This window comes from Natator depressus, chromosome 18 (assembly GCF_965152275.1).
Source record: "Natator depressus isolate rNatDep1 chromosome 18, rNatDep2.hap1, whole genome shotgun sequence".
In the NCBI taxonomy this organism is placed as follows: domain Eukaryota; kingdom Metazoa; phylum Chordata; order Testudines; family Cheloniidae; genus Natator; species Natator depressus.
The window spans coordinates 22148928-22171650 of NC_134251.1; the positions used below are offsets into that span (position 1 = coordinate 22148928).

At 52.4% G+C, this 22723-nt stretch overlaps 1 protein-coding gene across 2 annotated transcripts in view; it reads right to left on the bottom strand.

Moving 5' to 3' along the window:
• PLEKHG5 (pleckstrin homology and RhoGEF domain containing G5) overlaps positions 1-22723 on the bottom strand; it is a 120154-nt gene that overhangs the window by 66989 nt on the left and 30442 nt on the right. Inside the window, exons 1-2 of one of the 2 annotated variants that reach the window (XM_074975259.1) lie at positions 5532-5589; positions 1980-2056 (exon numbers count right to left, since the gene is read on the bottom strand). Coding sequence is in view for 1 of the 2 variants with exons in the window: in XM_074975255.1 (XP_074831356.1) it covers positions 1980-2056 (77 nt within the window). In the remaining variant the exon portion in view is untranslated. Of the gene's footprint in view, positions 1-1979; positions 2057-5531; positions 5590-22723 lie in introns of those variants that run through there. The other variant, XM_074975255.1, reaches the window with a different exon arrangement.

Genomic DNA, 22723 nt, shown 5'->3' on the forward strand with positions numbered 1-22723 from the left:
GAAAAACACTGCCAAAAAAATTCCAAATTGTTTCTGGTTTGTAGGGGTAAAGTGGACGCATTTTTCACAATATTGTAACTGAATTTTTTATTGAAAGTTTTTGACATTGTAATTGAAATTTTTCTTTATCCATAAGCATATGGTTTCAGTAAATGAAACATTTCCACAATAACTTGAATAAAACGGTTGATTAAAAAAATGCAGAAAATTGTATGAAAAGCAATAATGTCAACAATTTGTTGTGCTAGGTTTTGCTTTAGAAAAGAGCCCATCTTTGGACAAAAAAAGTGTGTGAAAACACACACACACACACACAGTGCTTGTCCTCCACAGATCACACACACACACACACACACACAGAGTGCTTGTCCTCCACAGATCACACACACACACACACACACACACACACACACACAGAGTGCTTGTCCTCCACAGATCACACACACACACACACACACACACAGAGTGCTTGTCCTCCACAGATCACACACACACACACACACACACACACGGCTTGTCCTCCACAGATCTCAGAGCAGCGCAAGGGTGAGGAAGATTGGTATCACTATCAGCATTTTGCAGATGGGGAAGGTGATTTGCCCAGGGTCACACAACAAGTTAGTAGCTGAGCCAGGATCACATCAGGGTCTTCAGACCCCCAGCCAAGATGTCTGCACTGCCTCTCTCTGTTTTATTCTGATTGCTAACCCCAGACGGGGTTCCCTGCTGCAGGCAAACTGGAGAGCACATATGAAAAAGCCAACCTGTCCCTGCTCACATGTGGATGCGGTGCCAGTGGCCCATACCAGAGCACTACACCAGTTTTATGGTTTGAGGCAGTTTCTCTCTCATTGCAGCAGGGGCCCCAGGAGCAGAGAGAGATAGTCCAGCTGTTGCCAGACACTCAGACTGGGCTGAAGCAAGCAGTGTGACCTCAGGGTACTTGTCTCATGCACCTGCTCCACCCCATTCTCCCACACAGGCTGCCATGGCAGAGTGGCATGTGTCACATGAGTCGGCATCAGACAGCTGCCAGGGAGACGTGGGTCTCAGCAGGTAAGTACAGCAGCAGATACCCTGGAGCTACTGTATTTTCCACTTTCTCTAGGATCCCTGGCTCTGCACTCAGACCCAGCTACTCACATGGGGTCAAACAGCTCCATCAACAATTTTAGAGAAGGCACCTTAAAAGCGAAAGCAAACGGAAAATGACAGCCGGCCCCGGTGCGAACATTCTGTGGGCCCCTCTGGCTCCAGCCAGAGAGGATCCTCAGACAAGGAGCCAAAGAAAATAGCCCATTTGAAATGACTCATTTGCCTGCTGCCAGTGCCTGGCTCCTGTGACTGTCTGGAAACGCGATTCTGTTGGCAAGGGCCACAAGGAAGAACAAAGTGACATAATGGGGCTCACATAAAACTCACTGACACCTCGGTTTGCAAGGCAGGGAGAGGGGGTGGGAAAGGGTGGTAAGTGCTGTCTCCCCAGACTCCTCTTCGCACTCACTGGCTATAGAGACAGACACTTCCCTCTGTCACGCTGCCAAGAACACTTAAGCTCCGTAAGAAGCCACTGAATGATCTGGCAGCCCTAAATCTCCATGGAGAAACCTCTTCCTGATAAGATGGCTGGGCTTTGCTAGCTCCTGGGAGCCATTCATCCAGACGGAACCGGCGGTGTCGTCACCATCTCTGGGAATGGGAACGCTGGCCGCACGCATAGGTGCCCACCTCAATCCAAATGCTTGTGCGGCCTGTGACTCCACCCTCAGCCCACCTCGCCCAGGAGGGGCAGGAACAGCTCTTATGCTGGGGATGGGAGATGAGGCCAGATAGCCAGCTGTGTCTTTAGCACCCACTTTAATAGTTATGGAGCATCAAGGCAGCTCTGAGCTAGAAATATTCCCTGCCTCCCAGGGAACCCCCCCGAATCCCCAATAAAACCCCCCAACACACCCACCCACACACCCCAGCCATAGTACCTTGAGAGCCCGTCTCTTGTCAATGCAGTCAGGGTTTTGGCAGCGCAGAACCTTGTCCTCTGTTAGAGTCCGATCATCTGGAGAAGAAGGAGGAGGAAGTTAGCCATCACAGAGCGGGGTGGAAGGGACAGCCAATGGGCAGTGCTGTGCAGTCATTCCCAGTCTGGATTAGAGCTAGTGACCCCCAAGGTCACGGTCCCTGGAGCCAGCGAGCCCCAAGGGTCACACTGCTCACCTGCGGACAGCAGATCTCTGCCGGAGAGAGACTGTGCTGTGAAGCCCAGCTCCCGTGGCTCTGTGCTGCAGTGACTAGGCAGAATGGCTTTAAACATAGGCCGCGGTTAGACCACCGTTTGCAAACTAGTTCCAGCAGAGCCTGGCTCCGTTCTCTGTGGCCAAACCCAGCGACCCACGCCCTCGGCAGTGGGGGCGCCCACACTGGGTGCAGTCCTGGGGGGAAGTGCTTCTCACAATGGAGCTAGAGCCCAGCATGGGAAGCGCCTTATGCTTCTCGTTGGTCACTGCTCAGAACTGGGAGGAAGGGAGCAGAAACCCACAGGGAACATTGTCGGAAGAGCGGAGCTGCAGCAGCAAACCTCCCTGAACTGGCTGACTGGAACGACGTGTAACAGTTACACACCCACACGCTTCCTAAGGGCCCACGGCCAGAGGCACCCACACTCGTGGGCACATTAGAAAGTGTAGGCTTACACCATTTATTTTCAAGAGGGAGGGGGTGGGGGCAGCTGAAGGAAGGGGGAGAAAAGGAACCGGACGCACGAGTACACCTGCCGGGGAGCTCTGTTCCTCATCACCAAGCAGTTTGCAAAGTGGGGCAGGAGCAATGGAAACTATTATCCTGCCTTATGAAGTGCCACTTCCCAACCCGATAAATGACACTGGAGACCCTCCAGAAACTTGAAACAACTCGGTCAGCTGCTCCTGTATTCGGAGCTCAACGTAAGGATTCTGAGCTGCCTTTAGCTACTGAGGTGGACCAGAAAGCGTCCACAAAGCACAAGTGATCCCCAAACCTGGACAGTTATAACTTCAGGGATAGATTTGTGCTAGCGGGACTGAGCCTGACTTCCAGCAGGGAGCCAACAGGATGGGAGTTCTCAGCTAACTAGGTATGACTGCAGCCTGCGCCTTCCCAAACCTTCATCTCTGTCCATCACTGTAGCACAGGGTACTTTCATGCCACCCATTACCCAGAAGTGAGCCCAGATTGCAGCTCCCGGACTGTGCTCCAAAGGCAACTGTTGTCAATGCAGTAACTGGGGAAAAACAACCCTCCCCAAATTCACAGGGCAGAGATTAATCCATCTTTCGCTCTGAGCCTCCAAGATTGGCAACATGCAGAAAATTGAAGCCAAGTGGCAAAATTTGATCAACATGGCAATGGGCTGACAGGCTGCTCCAGGTCGGTCCCTCTGCGGCATTCTTTGGTACTGGAGCACGATCCAGCTTATAACCCTCAGAATTCATTGCTGACTGACTTCAGAGACTTTACTGGCTACAATACTAAGCCCCTGATTATACAGAGACGAGATACCATAAACAAAGAGCGTTTAAAAGGCCATTATCCTCGGTCCACAGGCAGCGTCGGGCCAAGCAGCCGATTACGTCTGCTGCTGTTCTGCAAGGACTGACACGCCACAGCGCCTCTCCACTTAGAACACTGACAGTGGCCAAACGGGCTCCCATTTAAGGAGTGAGATGAAGCATTGCCGCCTTCTCCTTTTAGCCCCATCTCTGGGCTTAGTGCTCCGTTCACCTACTCCGCAGTGCAAGGCCTAGCCCCCAACATTCTCCTCGCCCCACAATCTCACGCCTTGTTCTCCCCTGCCAGCAGCTTCGCAACCAGCTTTCCAGCTCAGAATTCCAGTTCTAGGTGGAGGTTGTATCCAAGTGGCAGGCTGGGAGCTAAGGAGCAGTGAGTGCCCTCTTCCAAGGGAAAGCAAGTATCTTGACCAGCAACTTCAAGAAGGGCGAAGGGGGCCCTATGCTTGTGTCTTCAGGAAAGCCTCTGCATTTGGTCTATCGTCTCTTTCTGCACATTGTCACTAATCTCTACACAGCCACTCATCTTTGCTTGGGGTTTGTGCTCTGCCCTCTGCCTCGGTTAGCCTAGTCCTTCTGCTCTGCCACCAGCATCGACTGTCAGACGTGCCTGCCCTCGCACTCGGGTCTGCTGCCGAGTCAGGCAGGGGTTGCGTCCCTGCCACCTGCCTCAAGAGGACGGTTTCTGTGCACCAAGGTGGGCAGAGACCTCATCCTTACTGTGCTCTGGTTCATTTCAATGGGCGTCTCTGCTCCCCCCACACCCCAGCTGCAGAGTCCCCTGTAGAAATCTGATCCTGCTGAAGGGTGTAGACCAGCAGGTAGATCACGAGGTCAGAGGCCTTAGAAACACCCTAGGCAGATCTCTGTCCCTGCCAGTCCGTCAGGTGGCAAGGATGGTGGTCGCACAGCCAGGTGCTCCAGCTCTGTTCCAGATCTACCCCTTCCCCTCTCCCAGAGCAGGGAGGGCTGGCCTCTGTGCGGGAGCAGAGACAGCGCAGCGAGATCGCAGCAGCAGTCAGGGTGCCCGGCACAGCTGCGGACTGGTCAGGGCTAGTACTGAGGGCACATGCGTAAAGGCTTCACGGGACTCAAAAGGTCGCTCTGACCAATGAAGTGCGCTCGGTCCATCAACCCCTGGGAGTGTGGGGGAGTCTGAGCTTGTGCTCAACTCCCCAGAACACACCAAGGGGCGAAGCAGCAGGCGCTGACCCCTCCAAGCTGCAGGCTGGCGCTGTGCCAGGAAAGGTGCCACCTTACAGCTGCTGGTCAGTGGTTAACGATGCTCCACTGTCCAGAGCAGGTCACCCCACTGGCGCGCCTGGCAGAAGTCACAGAGCTTCGCTATAACCCACTCCAAGAATGCCACGGGCTATCTATGCAATGGCACCGCCAGCTCAGCCCCGGCGCAGTGCTCAGCCCAGATCCGGGCACTCGCTCAACCCAGCACCCTGGGACCAGGGCAAGGAGATTTCCAAACACACAACAACACTACCACCTCTCAGCGAGCAGCCTTTGCTGCTCGAAACCGCCCAGGGCAGCAGCGTGTCTTGGACTACACAGGATTGGTCTCTTGTAGGACAGACAGACGCACTGGGCATTTGTGACTGTCAGACATTTTCAAGTAATGACCGTTCTTTACAGATCCTCCACAGAGATTTGTCGTCTGAGATTCAAATCCTGGATTATTACCCATGGCTAGTACCCAACTCATCCTTCGGACACTCGTTTAGAGAGCAAACACACTCTGCTTTTAGGCATAATGAATCTTTACAGATAAATCAGACGGGGATGGAACCCAAGCCTAGGGTCCAGGGAAGGGTCCCCGGAAATTTTATCTGATACCATCTAGGCAGCTCTTGTGCTAAAAGCAACTCCCTGCTGCTGTACTGGTCCTGGGCCCCAGTTAGAGAAGGCTGCAGGGAAGTACAGGCAGGCAGGCATTTCAGTCACTCACCAAGACAAAACAGAAACCCTCCTTTCACAAACCTTTTCCAGAAGGCGCTCCAAGCTCCAGGAGGCTGCAGCTCCCCTGTGAAGCACCCCCATAGCACTGAGATCATTGGGTGGGTTTACGAAGCCAGAAGAGAGAGACTTTTTTCAAAGCTGTTTTGGGGACTCGGTACTGTGCCCTGAGTTTCTCCAGTTGCGTCCCTTTCCCACAGAACCTCCCTCAGTGGAGGCTTTGCAGGGAATAAGGCAGTAGCAGCTTCTTATTCAGCGTGGTTTGCAGTTTGTATTGTTATACAAACGTGGCAGAGGCAGCCAAGTGTCAGCCCCAGCAGCGAGGGCAGATCCTGTCTCCTCCTCGGGAGGAGAGCTGCCACTATTCTGTTTCCAGCCCTGAGGAAGAGCCCAGCACTCACCCACTCATGAAGGAAGCCGTAGGGATGGGGTCTTTCCTGCTCCGTTTGAGCCAGGGCACTGAGTAGGAGCCGCAAAGGAGCAGGAGGAGAGTTTCCAAGCCGAACACGTCAGGAAGGAGGAAGCGGAGCTGGGAGATGCAGACACAACAGTGCACTGAGGAAATGTGTTTATCTCAGACTGCGCCTGGGAACACAAGAACTAAGCAGCAGGAACTGAGCCACGGCTCCCCGTGCAGCTCTGCTGGGTGACAGACCTGGGGAGGAAGGCAGCAAAGGGAGGTTGTGACCTCAGAGGAGACACCAAGCTCAGGCAGCTCCAAAAGGAGCCCCAGAGGCATGCATCAGAGAGGGAGAACAATGGCCAGGCTTTACTATTACTAACAATACGTTAAGTCCCACCTACAAGCTCCATGATCACAAGCCACAAATAAAGCCAGTCTGTGCCCCAAGGCGCTTACAGTCCCCGCTCCGATCCTGCAAACATGTCTGCAGGGGAGTAAGGTGGTGCACACAGTCACCCCATGGAGCCCAGTGGGACTGCTCAAATGCATCCAGCTTTGCTAGGTCTGGGACTAGAAGACAGGCCTAGAGGAGACAAGCCTCCCTGGGAGAGCCAGGGGAGGGCGGGGGCAGGCGGTCAAGGCAGCAGTCTGTGGAAGATGAATGGGAAACCCTTATTTATCGCAGACAGAGACGGGTGTCTGGGAATGCAATGCTGGGCACTCTCCTGCCACCTCTGCCTCAGCGCTGGGGACCTGCCCGAGGAAGTGACGGGGGTTACGGGCGGGATAGGAAGAGTATCCAGGAGACACAGCTCAGGGGCTGGAACTGCTCCCGCCTGGGGATGGGAACACTGGACTTTTCTCAAAGAGCAGCAAGATACTGAAGACCATTTCTCCCCGAGGAACAAGGTCGCGAAGGAGTCAGCTGTTAGAGACAGTAAAGCTGGTGACAGCAGGGCTTGCCCACCCTGGGCCCACAGCAAGACTGAGCGTGAAGCTAGACCTACATTAAATCCTGCTTCCAGTCAGGGCTCCTGGGCACCAGGGTCACAAGTGGGAAGGACCAGATCTCTTCCCCAGACCCAGTGCTAGGCTCAGGCGAGCTGCTCCCATTTAGCTGGCCAGCCCCATCCAGCTATGTCCTGTATCAGCAACGCATGGAGCCTCCCTGCAGAGACCAGACCTTCCTGCCAGGAGCCCCAGGAAGCGGGATTCCCATGGAACAGGCGGAGGTATTGGTCCAGACAGCAGGACTGCCAGCTGGCATCACGGCAGAACCCGAGCAGCGGGCCCTCTCCCCCGTCAGCACCAGTCACGGACCACGAGAGCAGCAGCATAGTTTTTGGGCTGGCTTTTGCCACCTGCTTCAAAGAAGTGGCCAGGCGAGTGCCCCCAGCTGTTTGACAGGGACTCACACACCCCTCAGGCTTTGCACACCAAACCCCTGGTGCTCCCCCGGGGGAGACAGAAGATCACTGCACTGCAAATCCCAGATCAGCTCCTTGTAAGCTGCCTTCTACAAGGATTCCACTTTCCCAGCTCACACAGGGTGCCTGAGCACCAGCTGCCCGAACGCATGGCCTGATGCTCTAGGGTTGCACCATCCCCCTGGGATGCCGCAGCCCCCGCACCGGCCTGCCCCCCACACAGTGGAAGCTGCCCCGTGGTTTCGTCCTCCCATTTAGCCCCAAGCAAATGGAATGCTTAATACAAGCCCGCTTGACGCGGCTGAGCCGCAGCCTGCAGGCGCGTTCCTCGGCTGAGGCTGTGCAGTGCCTGGCACCTCACCGCCCTGGCGTCTGCCCACACGGCGCCCGGCTCCAGCTGGCGCCATCAGCAGCGCGCTCAGCGCTTCGCCTTTACAAAGGCTCCAGCCTCGCCGTGGCGAGACTGGCTGCTCAGGCAGCAGGCGGAGTGAGTGCCGTTCCGCTGCAGAGCGGCCGGGGCTAGCCGGGCTGCGTGGTGCTCAGCACACCCCCGAGTTCCTCATTTCAGACAGGCCAGCGCTTCCGTGCTGAGAGCAGAGCTATCCGTTTCATTCTCCTGGACGAACAGGCCCCAGCCCCTTCGCTAAAGGGCCATCTCCCTGGCACCTGCTGCCTTCCCTTCTCCCCAGAACAGCACATGGGAAAACCAAGCCTCATCCGAGCTCCCAGACTCAGGCTGGCGTGCGAGGAAGGATACCACAGAACCACTCCCCGCTCTGGAAAGCCAAGTCACCCTCCCACTGCTGCTGCACAGACAGCCTGTGTTTAGCTGCCACACGGCGAGGCTGAGGTAGGGAGAGGGATGGTTAAATCACTCTCAGACCCGGGGGCAGGGCCTACGCCTGGTCACTGGGACTGTACCACTGCAAAGCCCTAGGAAATGTCCCCTTGGCCACTGGGAAATGGACTGAAGGGGCCCTTCCCATCCCTGACATCTCTGGTTCTCCGCAGAGAGTCCTGTGTGAATGCACCAGGGTGGCTCTTCTCAGCCAAACTCCACAGCTAGGCACTGCTGGCTCAGGGCTCAGTGACCAGACAGCACTGCCCCCGAGGCACATGGATGTGTTTGAGAGGGGCACGTGGCCTTAGCTGGAGTCGCGTGTCTCCTTCTTCCCTAGCACAGCCCGGCACCTTCTGTTTCTCACCCGGTGCGTGCGGGAGGTCACAAAGTTTCAGTTATCAGGCAGCAGGACCTTTGGGGCAGACAGAATTACCCTGAGGTGTGAACGAAGTGCTGGAGGTTGCGACAGTGCCAGCCTGGGGGAGACATGCTGTGTCGGATGCCGCTCCCCCTCCTTGCCCAGCGTGGACTGGGGAAGGCAGCCAGAGGCAAGGAGCCTTCAGACAGGAGAATTATTCAAATCCGTCCAGGTACTCTGTCCTTCCCCTGGTCCAACCTACAGAGCTGCTGCATCCACTGAAACCCACTAAACCCGCCCCGGTACAACTCAGCTTCCGAGCTGCGCAGTGAGTGGCTCCTGGGAACTGGGGGCTCTTTTAGTCTGGTTTTGTATTTTAGGGTCACCTGTAGGTGCCTGATTCTTCAGTTGAGGAGAGTTTCTGCAAAAATATGACTCTGCATAGGGATGTGGCAGCCAGTGGCTCTTCGCTGGTTAGCTGGATCTGGGTTTCTATGTTCCAGAGACCACTAGCCTCCTGGGCACTCTGCCTAGATGTCCAGGCTCCGTTTGGCTGAGAGAAAGGCCAGACGCTTCCTTTGAAAGCACGTTACACAGAACGGAGAGAAAGAGGGACCATGTAACTCCCAAGGGAGCGGTAAGGCCTCCATTCGCGTGCAATTTACCCTGTTTATGAGAGTTTTATATACACATGTGCATGGATAATCATCATAGAAACAAACAATATGGGAACAGTAGGAACAGATCTAAAGGGACTCTCTGAAATGGAAAGAATGGCAGTAAAGGAGAAGGGAAAGGAAACGGCTGTCTGGAATCTGGTATATCTGTTATACAGCCCTAGACTATAATGAGTATTTGCATGGCTCTTCCTCATATGTATCATTTCTAAAAACTCCTCCCCGGTCTCCTGGACCTTTGTCAACTCATCAGCCCACAAGCATCTCACCACCTCAAAAGCAGCAAGATTTCCTGTGCACTGAAACTAAGCTTTGAATATCAGCGGAGTCAGACTGCAATTTACAATTCAGACTAACAACCAGAGTGACTGGAATTGGAATTCATGCTGTATTTCCATTAATCCTTTAGAGGCTGCAGAATCGAGAGATTGGCATGCTAAGGATTCATTTGCTGGCAGTCTGGGGAAAGCCAGTGATTTAAGGGTTAAGCCAGCCGTCTAAATCTAAGGTTTTACTACAGAAGGTTTAAGTTGAGGTTTAAGAATTCTAAGAGGATGTATCAAATGTTGATCTAATTATTCCATGGGGGAAGCCAGGCCCAGAACAGTAGCATGGACTCAAAGGGAATCCACCTCCTGTAGAGACAGTCCCACAAGGTCTCTCTCCAGCTTGTGGCAAACCCAGAGGTTGTGCAACTAGAAGAGTGGCATTAAGGAACACTGAGTGTCTTCTGGGTGAACCTCCCCAGGGAGAGCGATACCAGCCCGCACGCAGAACTGCCCAGGGTTCATACATGGCAGGGTTCCAAAACCCAGACATCAGCTCCCTGCTCCTCTCCCACCCCTGGGCCCTACCACCAAGACAAACAAATACGTTTCTTCTCCTCTCAGGCTGATGATGGAGGAAATATCTGACTGCAGGCTGAAAAACTGTTTTTCAAACATTTTGAAGTAAAAGGCCGAGAGGAGCAGAGCAGAGAAGTCCTTTCCAACTCCCAGGGGGAGCTGCTGGCACGGAGCTCAGTGAGCCGCAGTGCGTCGGAGCACACAGGGCTGCTGTTTGGACAGATGGCAGCACTGCCGCTGTTGGGTTCAGGGCAGGTTTGTATTTAGCACCTAACCAAGTGCATTACAGCCTCTCTCCTCCTGCCAACATCACACGGGGTACACGGAACTTGACCGTAGCTTGGATTTCCCTTTGACCTGCCGCTCTGGGCACTGCCAGCAGATGACTCACAGCTGGAGCTCCAAAAATGTCCAATAATCTCAAACACAGAAATGGGCCAAAGCTGCAAAGCTTCCCTAATATGGAGATTTTATCAATGGGTCGCAGAGCAGTGGGAACCACAGCTCAGTACGGAGAATCTGTATTTACTCACAGGTTAAGGAACACAAAGGAGCCCAGAGAGAACAAGACATGGACATCCTTATTGCAAAGGGACGTGGCCAGTCAGCCGTGGTCAAACGTGGCTCAGGCTGCAATGTGAAATTGGACGCAGTGCCAGCATCCTTGCCAAGTTCCAGCTCAGGTGATTACATCCTGCTGACCTAAATCCCTTTTCACTTCTACTGGATGCAGGAGTCTTCACTGCCTGTCATGAACCATCACACAGTGATGCTGTGCACCGTCAAACAGCTTCTGTGTTACGCCACAGAGGTGACTTTAATTCAGTGGCATATCCCTTACCTACCTTGCTGGGAGGCTCAGCTCATCAGGGTTTGTAAAGTGCTTTGAGATCCTCAGGTGAAAAGCACTAAAGACAAAGGCTTATCAATGAAGCTGTCCCACTAACAGCAACAAGCTCTCCATATGAATCCACTTGTGCCAGGCAATACACAAAGCTGGCTCTGCAAAGGGGAGCATGTCTCCATGGGTCTACTCTGTCCCCTTTCCCGCAGCTCCAGGCTTTGAGACGTACACCCCCACACCACATCTCTGCCCTTCAATGGGAGAAATGCTGTTTCCAAAGACAATCAGTCTGGGTTACACTCACTCGCCCACATGTCGCTTGGAAAACGACAGGGAAGAATGGCCCATAACAATGGGCCTCTAACCAAACCCTCGAAGAACACCCTCCATAACCAGAAGCTTTGCTCCAATTCATCATCTCATGGGACCCCTGAATGCACAGGAGACTCACTGTAATCAGACTGTCACCACCTCGATGAATCTCTCGCTATCTCCCGGCAAAGGGCTGCTGAAACCACCTAGGCGCATGCTGTCATTTCTGGCCAGGGCAGAGAAACCAATCCTGAGGCTGCAGCTGCCCCGGTCTGAGACCCCAGACAGCTGGTCTCCAGGAGAGACGGGGTGAAGGAGTGGAAGCGACTGATTGGTTTCAGCTACTAGTGAGACGGTCCAGTGTCTGCGACTAGGGAAGGTGAGGTGAAGAGCCAGGCTGCTGGAAGGGAGTTGAGCCTGGCAGAGACAGGCGAAGCAGAACAACAGAGGCCAGAAGAGGCCCCAGAGCTGCGTCAGCCAGGCCAGGAGCAGACGGAGAGTGGAGCAAGCACTGGGACAGCGACAGAGTTGCGGAAAGCGCTTTGCTCATTACCAAAGGCTCTGGTGGATCTCACAGGTTTCCCCTATGTCCCAGGACAGAATCCCCTCCTGCCAGAGGACTAAGTGTGTTCAGGGGAGGCAGCACCCCTAAAATTTCCATGTTCAGCTCAGATACACAAAGCCAGCACCGACCCATTCAGAACGGGGCTTTCCTGAGGGTCCTCTTGACTTTATCACCCTGTATTCTATGGCCCCAGTGGTGTGCTGGGCAGATGCAAAATAACACAGCCCCAGCTGCCAACAGTGAACGATCTAAACTCAGACGGGATGAAGAGGAGGGAGCGAGGGATGGGGAGGGAGGTGAGATCATCGCAGGGTTACTCAGATGGAAGCAAAACATGGAAAAAGTTAAAGTTAAGAACTGTAAAAACAATAGCTCCTGCCCCTTGTTGTGGGCACCGCACAAAGAGTGAGCATCTGTGAGACTCAACAACAGAGAGAGCAGGGAACCAGGCTATAAGACAGGCTCATCTGGAACGACCTTCATCGAGTAGTCAATAAATACAACAGGCACTTTATATGCAGCACTTTCCATTCACAGAGCTCCATGCCCATCAGGGGGGTTAGCACCAACAGCCCATGTACAAATGGGGAAACTGAAGCCTGGAGTGACTGGCCCAAGTCACACAGGGAGTCAACTGCTGAAACGCGACTGGAACCTAGATCTCCTGAATAACAGTCCCGATTCCACTGGACGGTTCTGCTGGCCCACTGGCATAATTCCTTCCAGCCCAGAGGGATCCAAGAGTTTTATACTGCTGGAAAAGGGACTGTGGTTTGCACAGTGCTTTGTGTTGCTAGGATGAAAGGCGCTCTGGCAACGCAAAGCAGATACAAACGGAGTCTCGTTACTTGGCCAGACTGGGATGTGCCTGCCCTGAATACAGCTACCAAAGCAGACGGGGTGGTGGAGCTCAGGAAATACTCGGAGGGATCTACCTGCTGCCAAAGTAATAGTTAAGTAAATAATGAAACCAGCTCCTTAAGAGGGTCAATTCACATCAGGCCTCCTTCCTTTCTCCATCTGTCCCTTTCATCTCCCTCCATCCCTCTTTCCTCCCAGCCCATGACCTTCTCCTGCCAGGAATCAGGAGCCACAGAGCAATTGCCCAAGAATAAACAACTGCTTGTGCCACTGTCTGGACAGTGGCAATTAGCTAGTAACGAGCAAGGAAGTGGGCTAGCTAACGCTCTGGGAGAACGCAGCTCTTGTGTCTGCAAGATGCAGTAGGAATCAGGGCCCCCCAGCCTCTGGTGGAAATCTCTTCAGTGAGTAGATTCCATGGGGGCTCCAGGTAACTTGCTAGAATGCAATTATCTTGGCCCGGTCCCCAGCCCAGCCTATGGGCTGCTCAGGAGGCAGCCAGGCTTTGCTGTTACATTAGTTCTGGAGGAGGAGAAGAAAACAAGCTTTTACCCACTTAAAGCAGCTTGGAGGAAGCCAGGAAAGATATCGGCACAAAGAGCAGAGACCAGGCACGCTCGAGGATGCCAGCACCCAAAGGGCTAGAGAGAGAGGCGCACAGGCACTGCCAGGAAGGAGCAGACCTGTGGCCCATCTAGCCCAGAATTCCACCTGTAAAATGGCCAACACCAGGTGCTTCAGAGGTAGGGGCAGGAAACCTCCTACTCCCTCGTAGCTAGAGATTGATTGAAGCCCTGAAGCAGGAGGTTTGATCTCTGGCAAAATTCATGCTTTCATTGACTCTGGTTATTCTTGTTATCCCTGGGCTGGCCCATCCCTGTCAGAGCCATGGGGCAGGCGGTGAACTTCCCTAGAAGTTTAGATCACACAGCAACTCTTGTAATCTGAACAAGTCTAGGTCATGTAGCGACATCTGTGTCCCAGGGCTGGGGCTCCTCGCCTGCAACTCAGACCCATCCGGGCTACCCCCTGCGCTGTACGGCACCAGCCCACCTACCAACTCAGTAAATGCCCCAGCATTCAGGGGCCCAGATACTCTTGAGATAATGGTACAGAGCCAACGGGAGATTTCTGGGGAAGACTTGGAGACTTTAAGGCCAGAAGAGGCCAGTCTGGCAGGCCACAGGGTTTCATGCTGAAGGGGTTGGGGTGACCTGGCGTCAGTGCCCACGCACTCAGACAGGTTTCAGCACAGCTTCAGCATTTCAGCCCTCTAGTCCTCTCTCAAAACGGCCCACACTCTGCAAGGGCTTGGGCATGCAAAGGACCTTTCCCAGGGCTCCATGGAGTCGGCACTATAGAGTCAGAGAGCAGGAATCAAGCCCCTGCGGACAGCCCTGCAGCCTTGGTGGCACTGCCATCAGAGACATGGCTATCAGCACACGGGACAAATGGGGCTGTTGGAGGGGGGCTTCGCGCTGTCTCTGGAAGGTGCAGGGAATAAGGGAGTCAGACATTGGAGCAGAGACCCACGCACAGTTCTGATGGAAGAATTTCACCACCAGGAATAAAGCCTGGGTAACACAAAGATTCCTAAATCCACTGGCAAGCGAGCCCCAGAATGGGTTTACAATCTGCTTTAATCCAAAGCAGTTCAATTGGTCTTTAAGACAAATCCTATTGTGAAGCTTTTCTTATGCGCCATGATGTATAGTTTTAAAATGGCAGCCCTGTGGTTGTTCATTCCAAATAAAGTTGTTTCAGACACTGAAGCAGGCTGCCCCTGGCTCAGCTGGTGCCCAGACACTGGCCACAGGTGAGTGGGTCAGTGGGAGGGGCAGGGGGATGCACAATATTGCTCAGATCCTACTACCACGGATCTGCGGCGAATTAAAATGATGTGTCTGTGTAATAGCAGGTCCCTGCCACATCCTGACAGCCAGGCAGGGTACCTGTCAGCATCAGCCTTGAGGCTTATGCTAACATGGGTTTAGGGCAGGCTGGAAGAGCAGTGGCAGCTCATAACAAGCAGCTGGCAGCGCCAGCATGCTGCCCTAGCCAACCCCAGAGGACCTGAAAAGGCCAACGTCTCAGCTGCAACCCAGAGCACACCAGGATCGCTCCCCTCAATCCTGCCAAGCAGAAGGAACTGTGGCGTCTCATGGCACTGCTGCTGATGGGACAGCAGGAAAGCAGCCCAGGGGGAGTTGGGGTCACTCGGTGGCCATGTGAGATGACAGGATGTGGCTGGCAGGAAAAGGAAGCCAGAGGGAGAGAGATCCCAGTGCTGACAGCCTGAATTCCATGCTCGGCAGGCTCTGCAATGAAGAGCCAGGGTTGACATAGCAAGAGCTACAGTAGGCCAGGATTGATGGCACCGGTGGTGGGATGCAGAGGACACAGTGCTGGAACAGCAAGACGTGCCCTGGGCCAGGCTGGAGCCTGAGCAGCGCCCGCCCACACGCTGGTGGCTCAATCTGCCCAACGCTGACAGTGTTAGTGGAGGTGGAGAGGGTGCAGGCAAATCTCTCCTGCCTGTGGCAGCAGGCTCCTCAGGGCAGCAGTGTCACATAACCAGCCTTCCAGGTCAGAGGGACCCCATTCTCTGCCACAGGGCTTTGCCGCTGGCTTCCAGCAGCAGAGGATTTCAGGGGCACGTCCTATGCCAGGGTGGAGGGGAAGGCGGGCCAGTGGCGTCTCTTGGAAGGGGTCACACACTGCAGCACCGGAAGAGCGCTAGACGCTCAGACCTGTTGTCAGGCGGGCCACATGCCAGCCACTTAGGGTTATTAGGCACAATCTTAATCTGGGCTGAGCTGATAAAGTTAAACCGCCTGCCCAGAACTAATCACCCTAAGTAACGAGCCGTGTCACCGTTACTTAGCCGGGATCACACCGAACGGCACCGTTCAATGAGGCCTTCTGTGAACCAGGTTGCGCTGCCTGACAGGTATGGAACGGGGAGGCTCTTCCCCTTGGTCTTTCCTCCTCAGCTGCTGCCTCTGCGTGGCACTCACTGCGCAGTGCCCACGATTGCGTTTGCAGTGCCAGGGTCGCCGACGGTGCTCACAGAGGAAACAGTAACAGTGGCAATAAGTAGCAGACCTGGGAAAAGCGAAATACAAAGTGCCTGTCTCATAGCAAGAGGGAGGGACAGGTTCTAAACTCAGTGCAGAAATGTGGACCTGATATAGCAACCGCAAAGGTGGGACCCAGTCTGACTCCCACGGAAGCCAGCGGGAGCTTTGCTGTTGACACGGAAAGGGAGCAGGATCATTAGAACATACCTAACCCCCTGGGAAACAGCGTGGAGAGGAGCCAGCAGGAAGTTCATGTGGCAGGATGAACTCTCCTATAACTCAGCCGAATGGCGCAGTGGAGATGACTCCCTGTATATTTCACTTAGTGGGGTGGGCGGGAGGCGCCAGCCCCACACATTGCTACAGATCCCTGTTCTGTTTCAGTTGGCAGGCACAAATCTGACCGTTTTTCTGGGGAAAGGGCCCCCTCCAATGCTTATTCGGGCAAGTCCTGCTCCTCCAAGAGCTGGAAACCTCACACCTGTACTCCAGAAAGGTACCAGTCCCCTCCCACTTCACACATCCCATACCGGGAGACCTCTCCATCTGTGCAAGCAGTTCTCTCCTCTCTAAAGGGAAGCAGCGCCCCAGAGAGGCATGGGATTAACTAGTGTCAGTTAACACTGAAGTATTTGGGGACATGGGCAGCAGTTAGGACAGCCTGAAATTCTGCAGGAATTCTGGAAGTTTGCTGGGATTTCTCCTCTTTTGCCTATGTTGCTAAAACACAAATTCCTCGTTCACCTTCATTTTCACCAATAAAACCAGGACTCTGCATGAGCCAAGAGGGAGTGGGACACGGGCCAAGACCAGGGGGAGATTTCATCAGCAGAAAAACTGCCTTTTGTCCTTTCAGAATATGCACAACTGCAGCCAAAGGCGGCCGCCATTCCACTCTGTATGAAGCCAGTAAAAACCCAAGACTGCAGTTTCCACTAGCAGGATCCATCCATCCCCCCCCCCCCCAACCCCCCGCCTTCCAATAGCTTTGAGACTTAGATAAAATCATTCATTCATCATTCAGCCCCTGAAGTGTGAACAGACAGAGGACTTGTGGCCCCAGGGCTGTCAATCCAGCACTTGTAAATTCTCCCAAGAAAGAGAAACCTCTGGGAGCTGTGCTGGGAGTTAAGGGAAAATGTAACAATGAATACTCAGGAGAGACAAGCTGTGCGCCTAAGTTCTGCAGAGGGGGTAGCCCTGCTGGCTGCACACAGCTTCAGAAATCGTTGCTAGGTATTGGTGCGGAAGAGACTTTACAGGCCTGAACCAGCCACCGATTCCAGATGGAAAATTAAAATGTATTTCTCAAAGGGAATTTGCTGCCATGACTGGGCCTTTTCCAGTGGGAACAAATAGCCCCTTCCTATGGAGGGAGCCACGCGGGAGTAACAATCATTGTCCACCTAAGTCAAAAGACTGGCATGGTCAGTAGTTAAAATGCATGAACCAAATGCCCTGCAAAAGCATAATTTTCAGGCTTGAAAGGGACAAGAAAGCTCTGAACTCTATGGTTCCTGTGAGCAAGTTTCAGCTGGTTGCTATTAGGAGCAAGTTCCTCATTTCATTGGAAGAAAATGATCCACCACCTTTGCACACCTGTCTCCTTCCAGAAATCGGTCTCTGCAGGAACAAAATCTTACCTTGGCTCTTTTCCTATTGCTGCCTCTTGGCCCCAGCAGTCAGCCAATATCCTGGGCCTTGCTGAGTTGTTTCCATTAGGAGAAGAAACAGATTATATGAGTCAGATATTTCTTTGGTGCCATCCTGTTTAGTTACAAAGCATAGACATCAAGTCCTTTTTTCCTGGACACAGTAGGAACACACGGCAGCAAGGGGTTTCCTTGCTCAGAATCCCATGCTGCCTTTCCAGCGAATACTGGGCCCAAAAGAAGCCCAGCTTCCATGCTCATCACTACGACTCTACCTCATCATCTCTAGGCTTCCTAATGTGTCTGTCTCTCTTTCTATCACACAAACAATGCCCCAGCCTCTGCACTTGCAATCAGTATCCAGGGAAACCCTTTAGCTTCTTGTTCAGGCCCTGCCATGTTGGCCCATGCCTTGGGCAGTGGCTTCTATCAGTTACAAAGGGGCATTTAATTGCTCCTTCATTTAGCCTTCATCATAACATTATAAAGTTCGAGGGAATCATTGATGCTAACGAGAGAAGAAACAAGAGAGAGACAATGTCCTCCTGAAGGACTGAGGTCTCTCCAGAGGCTGCTAGGAAAGCGGAACACAAAAGAGGGTGACTAACTCCAGGGCCAGCAGCTCAGAATTCCTCCCACTCTCTGCAAAGGGAATCTCATCTCTCCTCCAACAATTACTCCAGTGGCCCAGAGCAGATACATTTATTGAGCAGAACTGAGCTCCTAGGCAGCTTTCAGTGAGCTTGCGGAGAAGGAGCCTTTGCGATCAGTGATGGCATGACTGGGAGAAGAGAAGAATGGACTCAGAACAGGCTGCTGGGACAGCCTACGAGAGTCACAGGCCATAGTCACTCCCGTGAGGGCGCCGTGGGGAGTCTGTGCCACGTATGAAAATCCTTCAGCTCAGCTCCCTGTGGGTGTGGTGATGCTGGGTCCACATCTCGTCCTCCCAGAAGGGCTTTCTGAGTAACATCACGCAGACTGAATCCCCTGGGACCCCTGTTTGAGAGGCAAGGAGCAAGGCCATTTCTGGCCACACACAAGGACCCAGTTTATTCAGATTTACAGAGCCTCGTACTAAGTTTCAGGAGGGATGGGAAAGCACAGTGTGTAGGAACGAGTCTGGGATGGACATGGGAGCCTAGCTCCCAGCTGGGTGCCTCAGGAGGGTCAGACTAGCATGATTACTGCTTGTCTAGAAAGGGGCGGGGTTCATAAACCTGGCTGATATCTAGTGAAAACCAAAGGCCTACTCCCCACCTGCTGCCATGGCCATGATGAAGCAAGAGGAAACATGTCTCACAGTAACGTCCTGCCCAACACTGAGGCACTTACAAATACCTGAGTCAGTTGCAGGGCAGCACACGCTTGCAGCACTAAGTCCACAATTAGCAATAATATTACTGTGCCTGCAGGAGATAGATGGACAGCATGCACCTTTCCGGTTTAAAGGGCAAGCTGTCCTCTGCAGCAGTGGTTGTCAACGCACGCCTGGGGGTACATCGACTCATCTAGAGATTTGCCTAGTTTTACAACAGGCTACATAGAAAGCATCAGCAAAGTCAGGACAATCTAAAATTTCCCAGACGACTTGTTTATACTGCTCTGTATGCTATACACTGACATGTAAGTGCAATATTTATATTCCAATTGATTTATTTTATAATGACATGGTAGAAATGAAAACCTAAGTAGTTTTTCAGTAAGAGTGGGCTGTGACACTTCTGTATTTTTGGGTCTGATTTTGTAAACAAGTAGATTTTAAGTGAGGTGAAACTCAGGGGGCACGCAAGACAAACCAGAGTCCTGAAAGGGGTACAGTCATCTGGAAAGATTGAGAGCCCCTGCTCTGCAGGACTAAGCTGGCCACACCCTGATCCCAGGCTTTTGCCCAGCCAAGGCCTGCTTCTAGGACTCCAGAGTCCTGTGTCCATTTTGTCGCAGTGGGAAGAGCTTGTTTATGGTTTCCAGCCTGGGGCAGCAGGGTAACATCACAGACTTGAGTCGGGAGACCAGATGTCCCAATTTTATAGGGACAGTCCCGATTTTTGGGTCTTTTTCTTATAGAGGCTCCTATTACCTCCCAACCCCAGTCCTGATTTTTCAAACTTGCTATCTGGTCACCCTAGAGCCGAGGATGGGTCCCGATTCCAATGAGAAACTGTAGAGCTGGAATTAATTTGCAAACTGGACTCCATCAGATTAGGCCTGAATAAAGACTGGGAATGGATGGGTCACTACAAAAAGTAATTTTCCCTCCCTTGGTATTCATCCCTTTTTGTCAACTGTTGAGAATAGGCCACTTCCACCTTAATTGAATTGGCTTGTTAGCACTGACCCCCCACTTGGTAAGGCAACTCCCATCTTTTCATGTGCTATAATATATATTCTGCTTACTGTATTTTCCACTCCATGCCTCTGATGAAGTGAATTTTAGCCCACGAAAGCTTATGCCCAAATAAATTTGTTAGTCTCTAAGATGCCACAAGGACTCGTCGTTGTTTTGCTGATACAGACTAACACAGCTTCCAATCTTAAACCTATCACAGAGCTGAGAAACCTATTTGCATCTATAAATAAGCCCAGACAATTTGCTTGCAAGGTGCAGCAGGAACTCCTTTAGCTTTGTCTGGGTTTCAGGTTCCTTCCCTCACCTGCTAGCTCCTTCAGAGAGTCATCCTCACATAGAGATCCCCCACAGCTGAGGGGAAGAATGCATAAACACAACCTAAGCACTACGCTCTTCTTGTCAGAAGCAAATCCTCTTTCTGCAAAATTCAAACTGTAGCCCAGTGGGCCAACTTACCTGTATTATATTCATTGCTTTGTTATTCTGCTTTATTATATTTAGTAGTAATGCAAGGAACCTACAGGCTTTTATCCTAAAGATTTGGCTTTAGTAGACCGTGAGGCTTGAGGCCTATAACCTTTGGTGTAGATAAAGGCAAGTAACTCATAAGTTATAGGGAACTGAAAGTAGCATGCATGAAAGTAGAGGGGGAATTTTGTCTAGAATATCAACATCAACCACCCATAGAACATAGCTGACACCAGCATCTAGAAGGTTCCGGCCAGAACGTCCAACCACAAAGGCGCCCATGGCAACAAATTGAGGTGTATGCTAATAGGGTAACATGGTATATATACACTAACCTATAGAAAACGGCCACCTTAAGGGGAGGAAATACAAATAAGGATCTCTACTGAATAGGCATTGGACATGGTAACGTCAGCATAACCTACTATAAAAGTAACATCCCAGGGGCAGCAAGAAGCGAGATGTAGACCTTGGGAGGGGCAAGAATGATAGCCACCAGGGAAGAGGAGGACGGTGATGGTGATGAGAAAGATAATAGTTAACATTCCGGGGTGGAAGAATGGCAGTCCCAATGTACCTTCTGTATTATCTCTATCTGCCTTGTTGAGTTTAAGCGTGTGTATAACTTTGCTAAATTATTAATAAATCTTTATCATATATTTATATATAGAAAGAGTTCCTACAGTGTGAGTGTTGCACCTGTGCACCTCGGGGTTCCCAAATTATATGTTAATTTTACAATAATCTAACTGGGCCTGATCTTGGGACAAGAACCTGTTAATCCTCAAATTACATTTGTACATACCCAACTTTGGGTCAGACTACAAAACAGGATTTGCTGGCTCCCGCCAGCAGAGGGGCACAGCGTCATGCTCAGGTCACAGACTAGCAGCATACTCTCTTGGGTGCTAGAAACTGGCGGTTATGAGCCTTATAGAAACCAGAGAGGTAGTTAGTTCCCAGGCTGTGGAGATGTAACTAATCAGCCTAGGGAAGGTACTACAGCATGGACTATGGATCATTTTCTGACAGCTCCAAGCCCCACCCCTCTCAGTGGCGACCAGTAGAAAGCCTGGGCTGAAAATGGCACAGAAACGACTTAAGTTCTGCAATGGAAAGAGAGTCCCTCGTCACCCAAGGAAAACACTGTTCTGAAGAGGCTTAGCAGCAGGGTCAGCTCAGGGAAAACAAGGAGGCTGACACATCTGGATGCCAACAGGCAGGGTTTGCTTTGGGTGTGGAGAGGTTATGTGCACTGTTAAGCGGAATTGCATCTCTGAGATGGGACTCCTTGTTTGGAAGAAGTAATCTGGGGCATCTTCGCCCTTGGCCCGTAGCAGTGGTTCAGCCTAGAGCTAACCCATTCCCTACAGCGGCGGCACCAACTCCCCTCTGCCCCCAGAACCTGGCCTGCTCCCTCTAGTCCCTCAAAGCTCCACATCCTCAAACCAGAGCCCAAATATTTGTTCCATCACAGCAGAACCATCACCCATCGGTGGCTACTGGAGGGGAGAGGAGGGTACGGAACACACAGGAATGGCGACAGGAGGCCAGTGGACGTGCCTTGGGGCTCTGGAGTCAGGACTAGGGCCAGCAGGTGCAAAGCCCTCAGGGCCAAGCAAACACGAGACTGCTGCTGACGGGGCCCGGTCCAATTGCTGTACCGAGAAGGATGAGAGAAATGTGCCTGTTGTGAAGCTTTGCTGCCCACACTTTGCAATCATTCCCCAGAGAACACAATAGCCGCTCTGTGCACGCTGCATCTCCAGGCCCTCTGACAGCCTAGTAACAGCCTCTCCATTGGCTGGCCCACCAGAATTACCAACTCACTTGACCTATCAGGAATAACGATGGGAGCAAGGCAGGAATCCTTTCCTATGGGTAAGAGAAAGTTGCTCAAAGAACAGGGAAAACTTGCAGCCCTGGGATAAACAGGGAGACTCAGAGACCTGTTTTAACCCATCTCTGCCTTGTGAGCAGGAGAAGGGAAATTAAAGAGTTTCCTTCCTGCATCCCAGCCACCTGCTGCCCCAGGGATTTAATTCTGCTGCTTTACAGGGAACAGAGGAACTTTGACTATTAAACAGTTTAGAAAATGAATTTATGATCCCAAGTCAGCAGGATGAGCAGGGTGCAACTAGGACAGGGAGTTACACCCTAAAAGTCAGCTCCCTTGCGTCGGTCACGTGCCAAGTTCCAGTCAGGAGTCCTCAGCAGAGGACCTCTCAGATCCCAGACAGCATCCGTAGTCCTGGTGGCTGCTCGTTTGTTGGTTATCATAACGAACTGTTTCAGAGCTTGAGCAGAGAACCCCAAACTCCGGTCTTGGCAGGAGAGGAGGTTTTCCTGGTCCCCACTTAGAGCCCCTCACCCAGGGTGATACAGACAAGCATGGCCACTGGCTGCGGGCAGTTCCCTAAATACTAACCGAGGGCAGAATGCGTCCTGAGAGCACAGTGACCTGGAAAGCATTTCACCATCATACAGCTCCTGTCCCAGGGATGATGATTTTTCACCTATTGTTTGAAAGCCT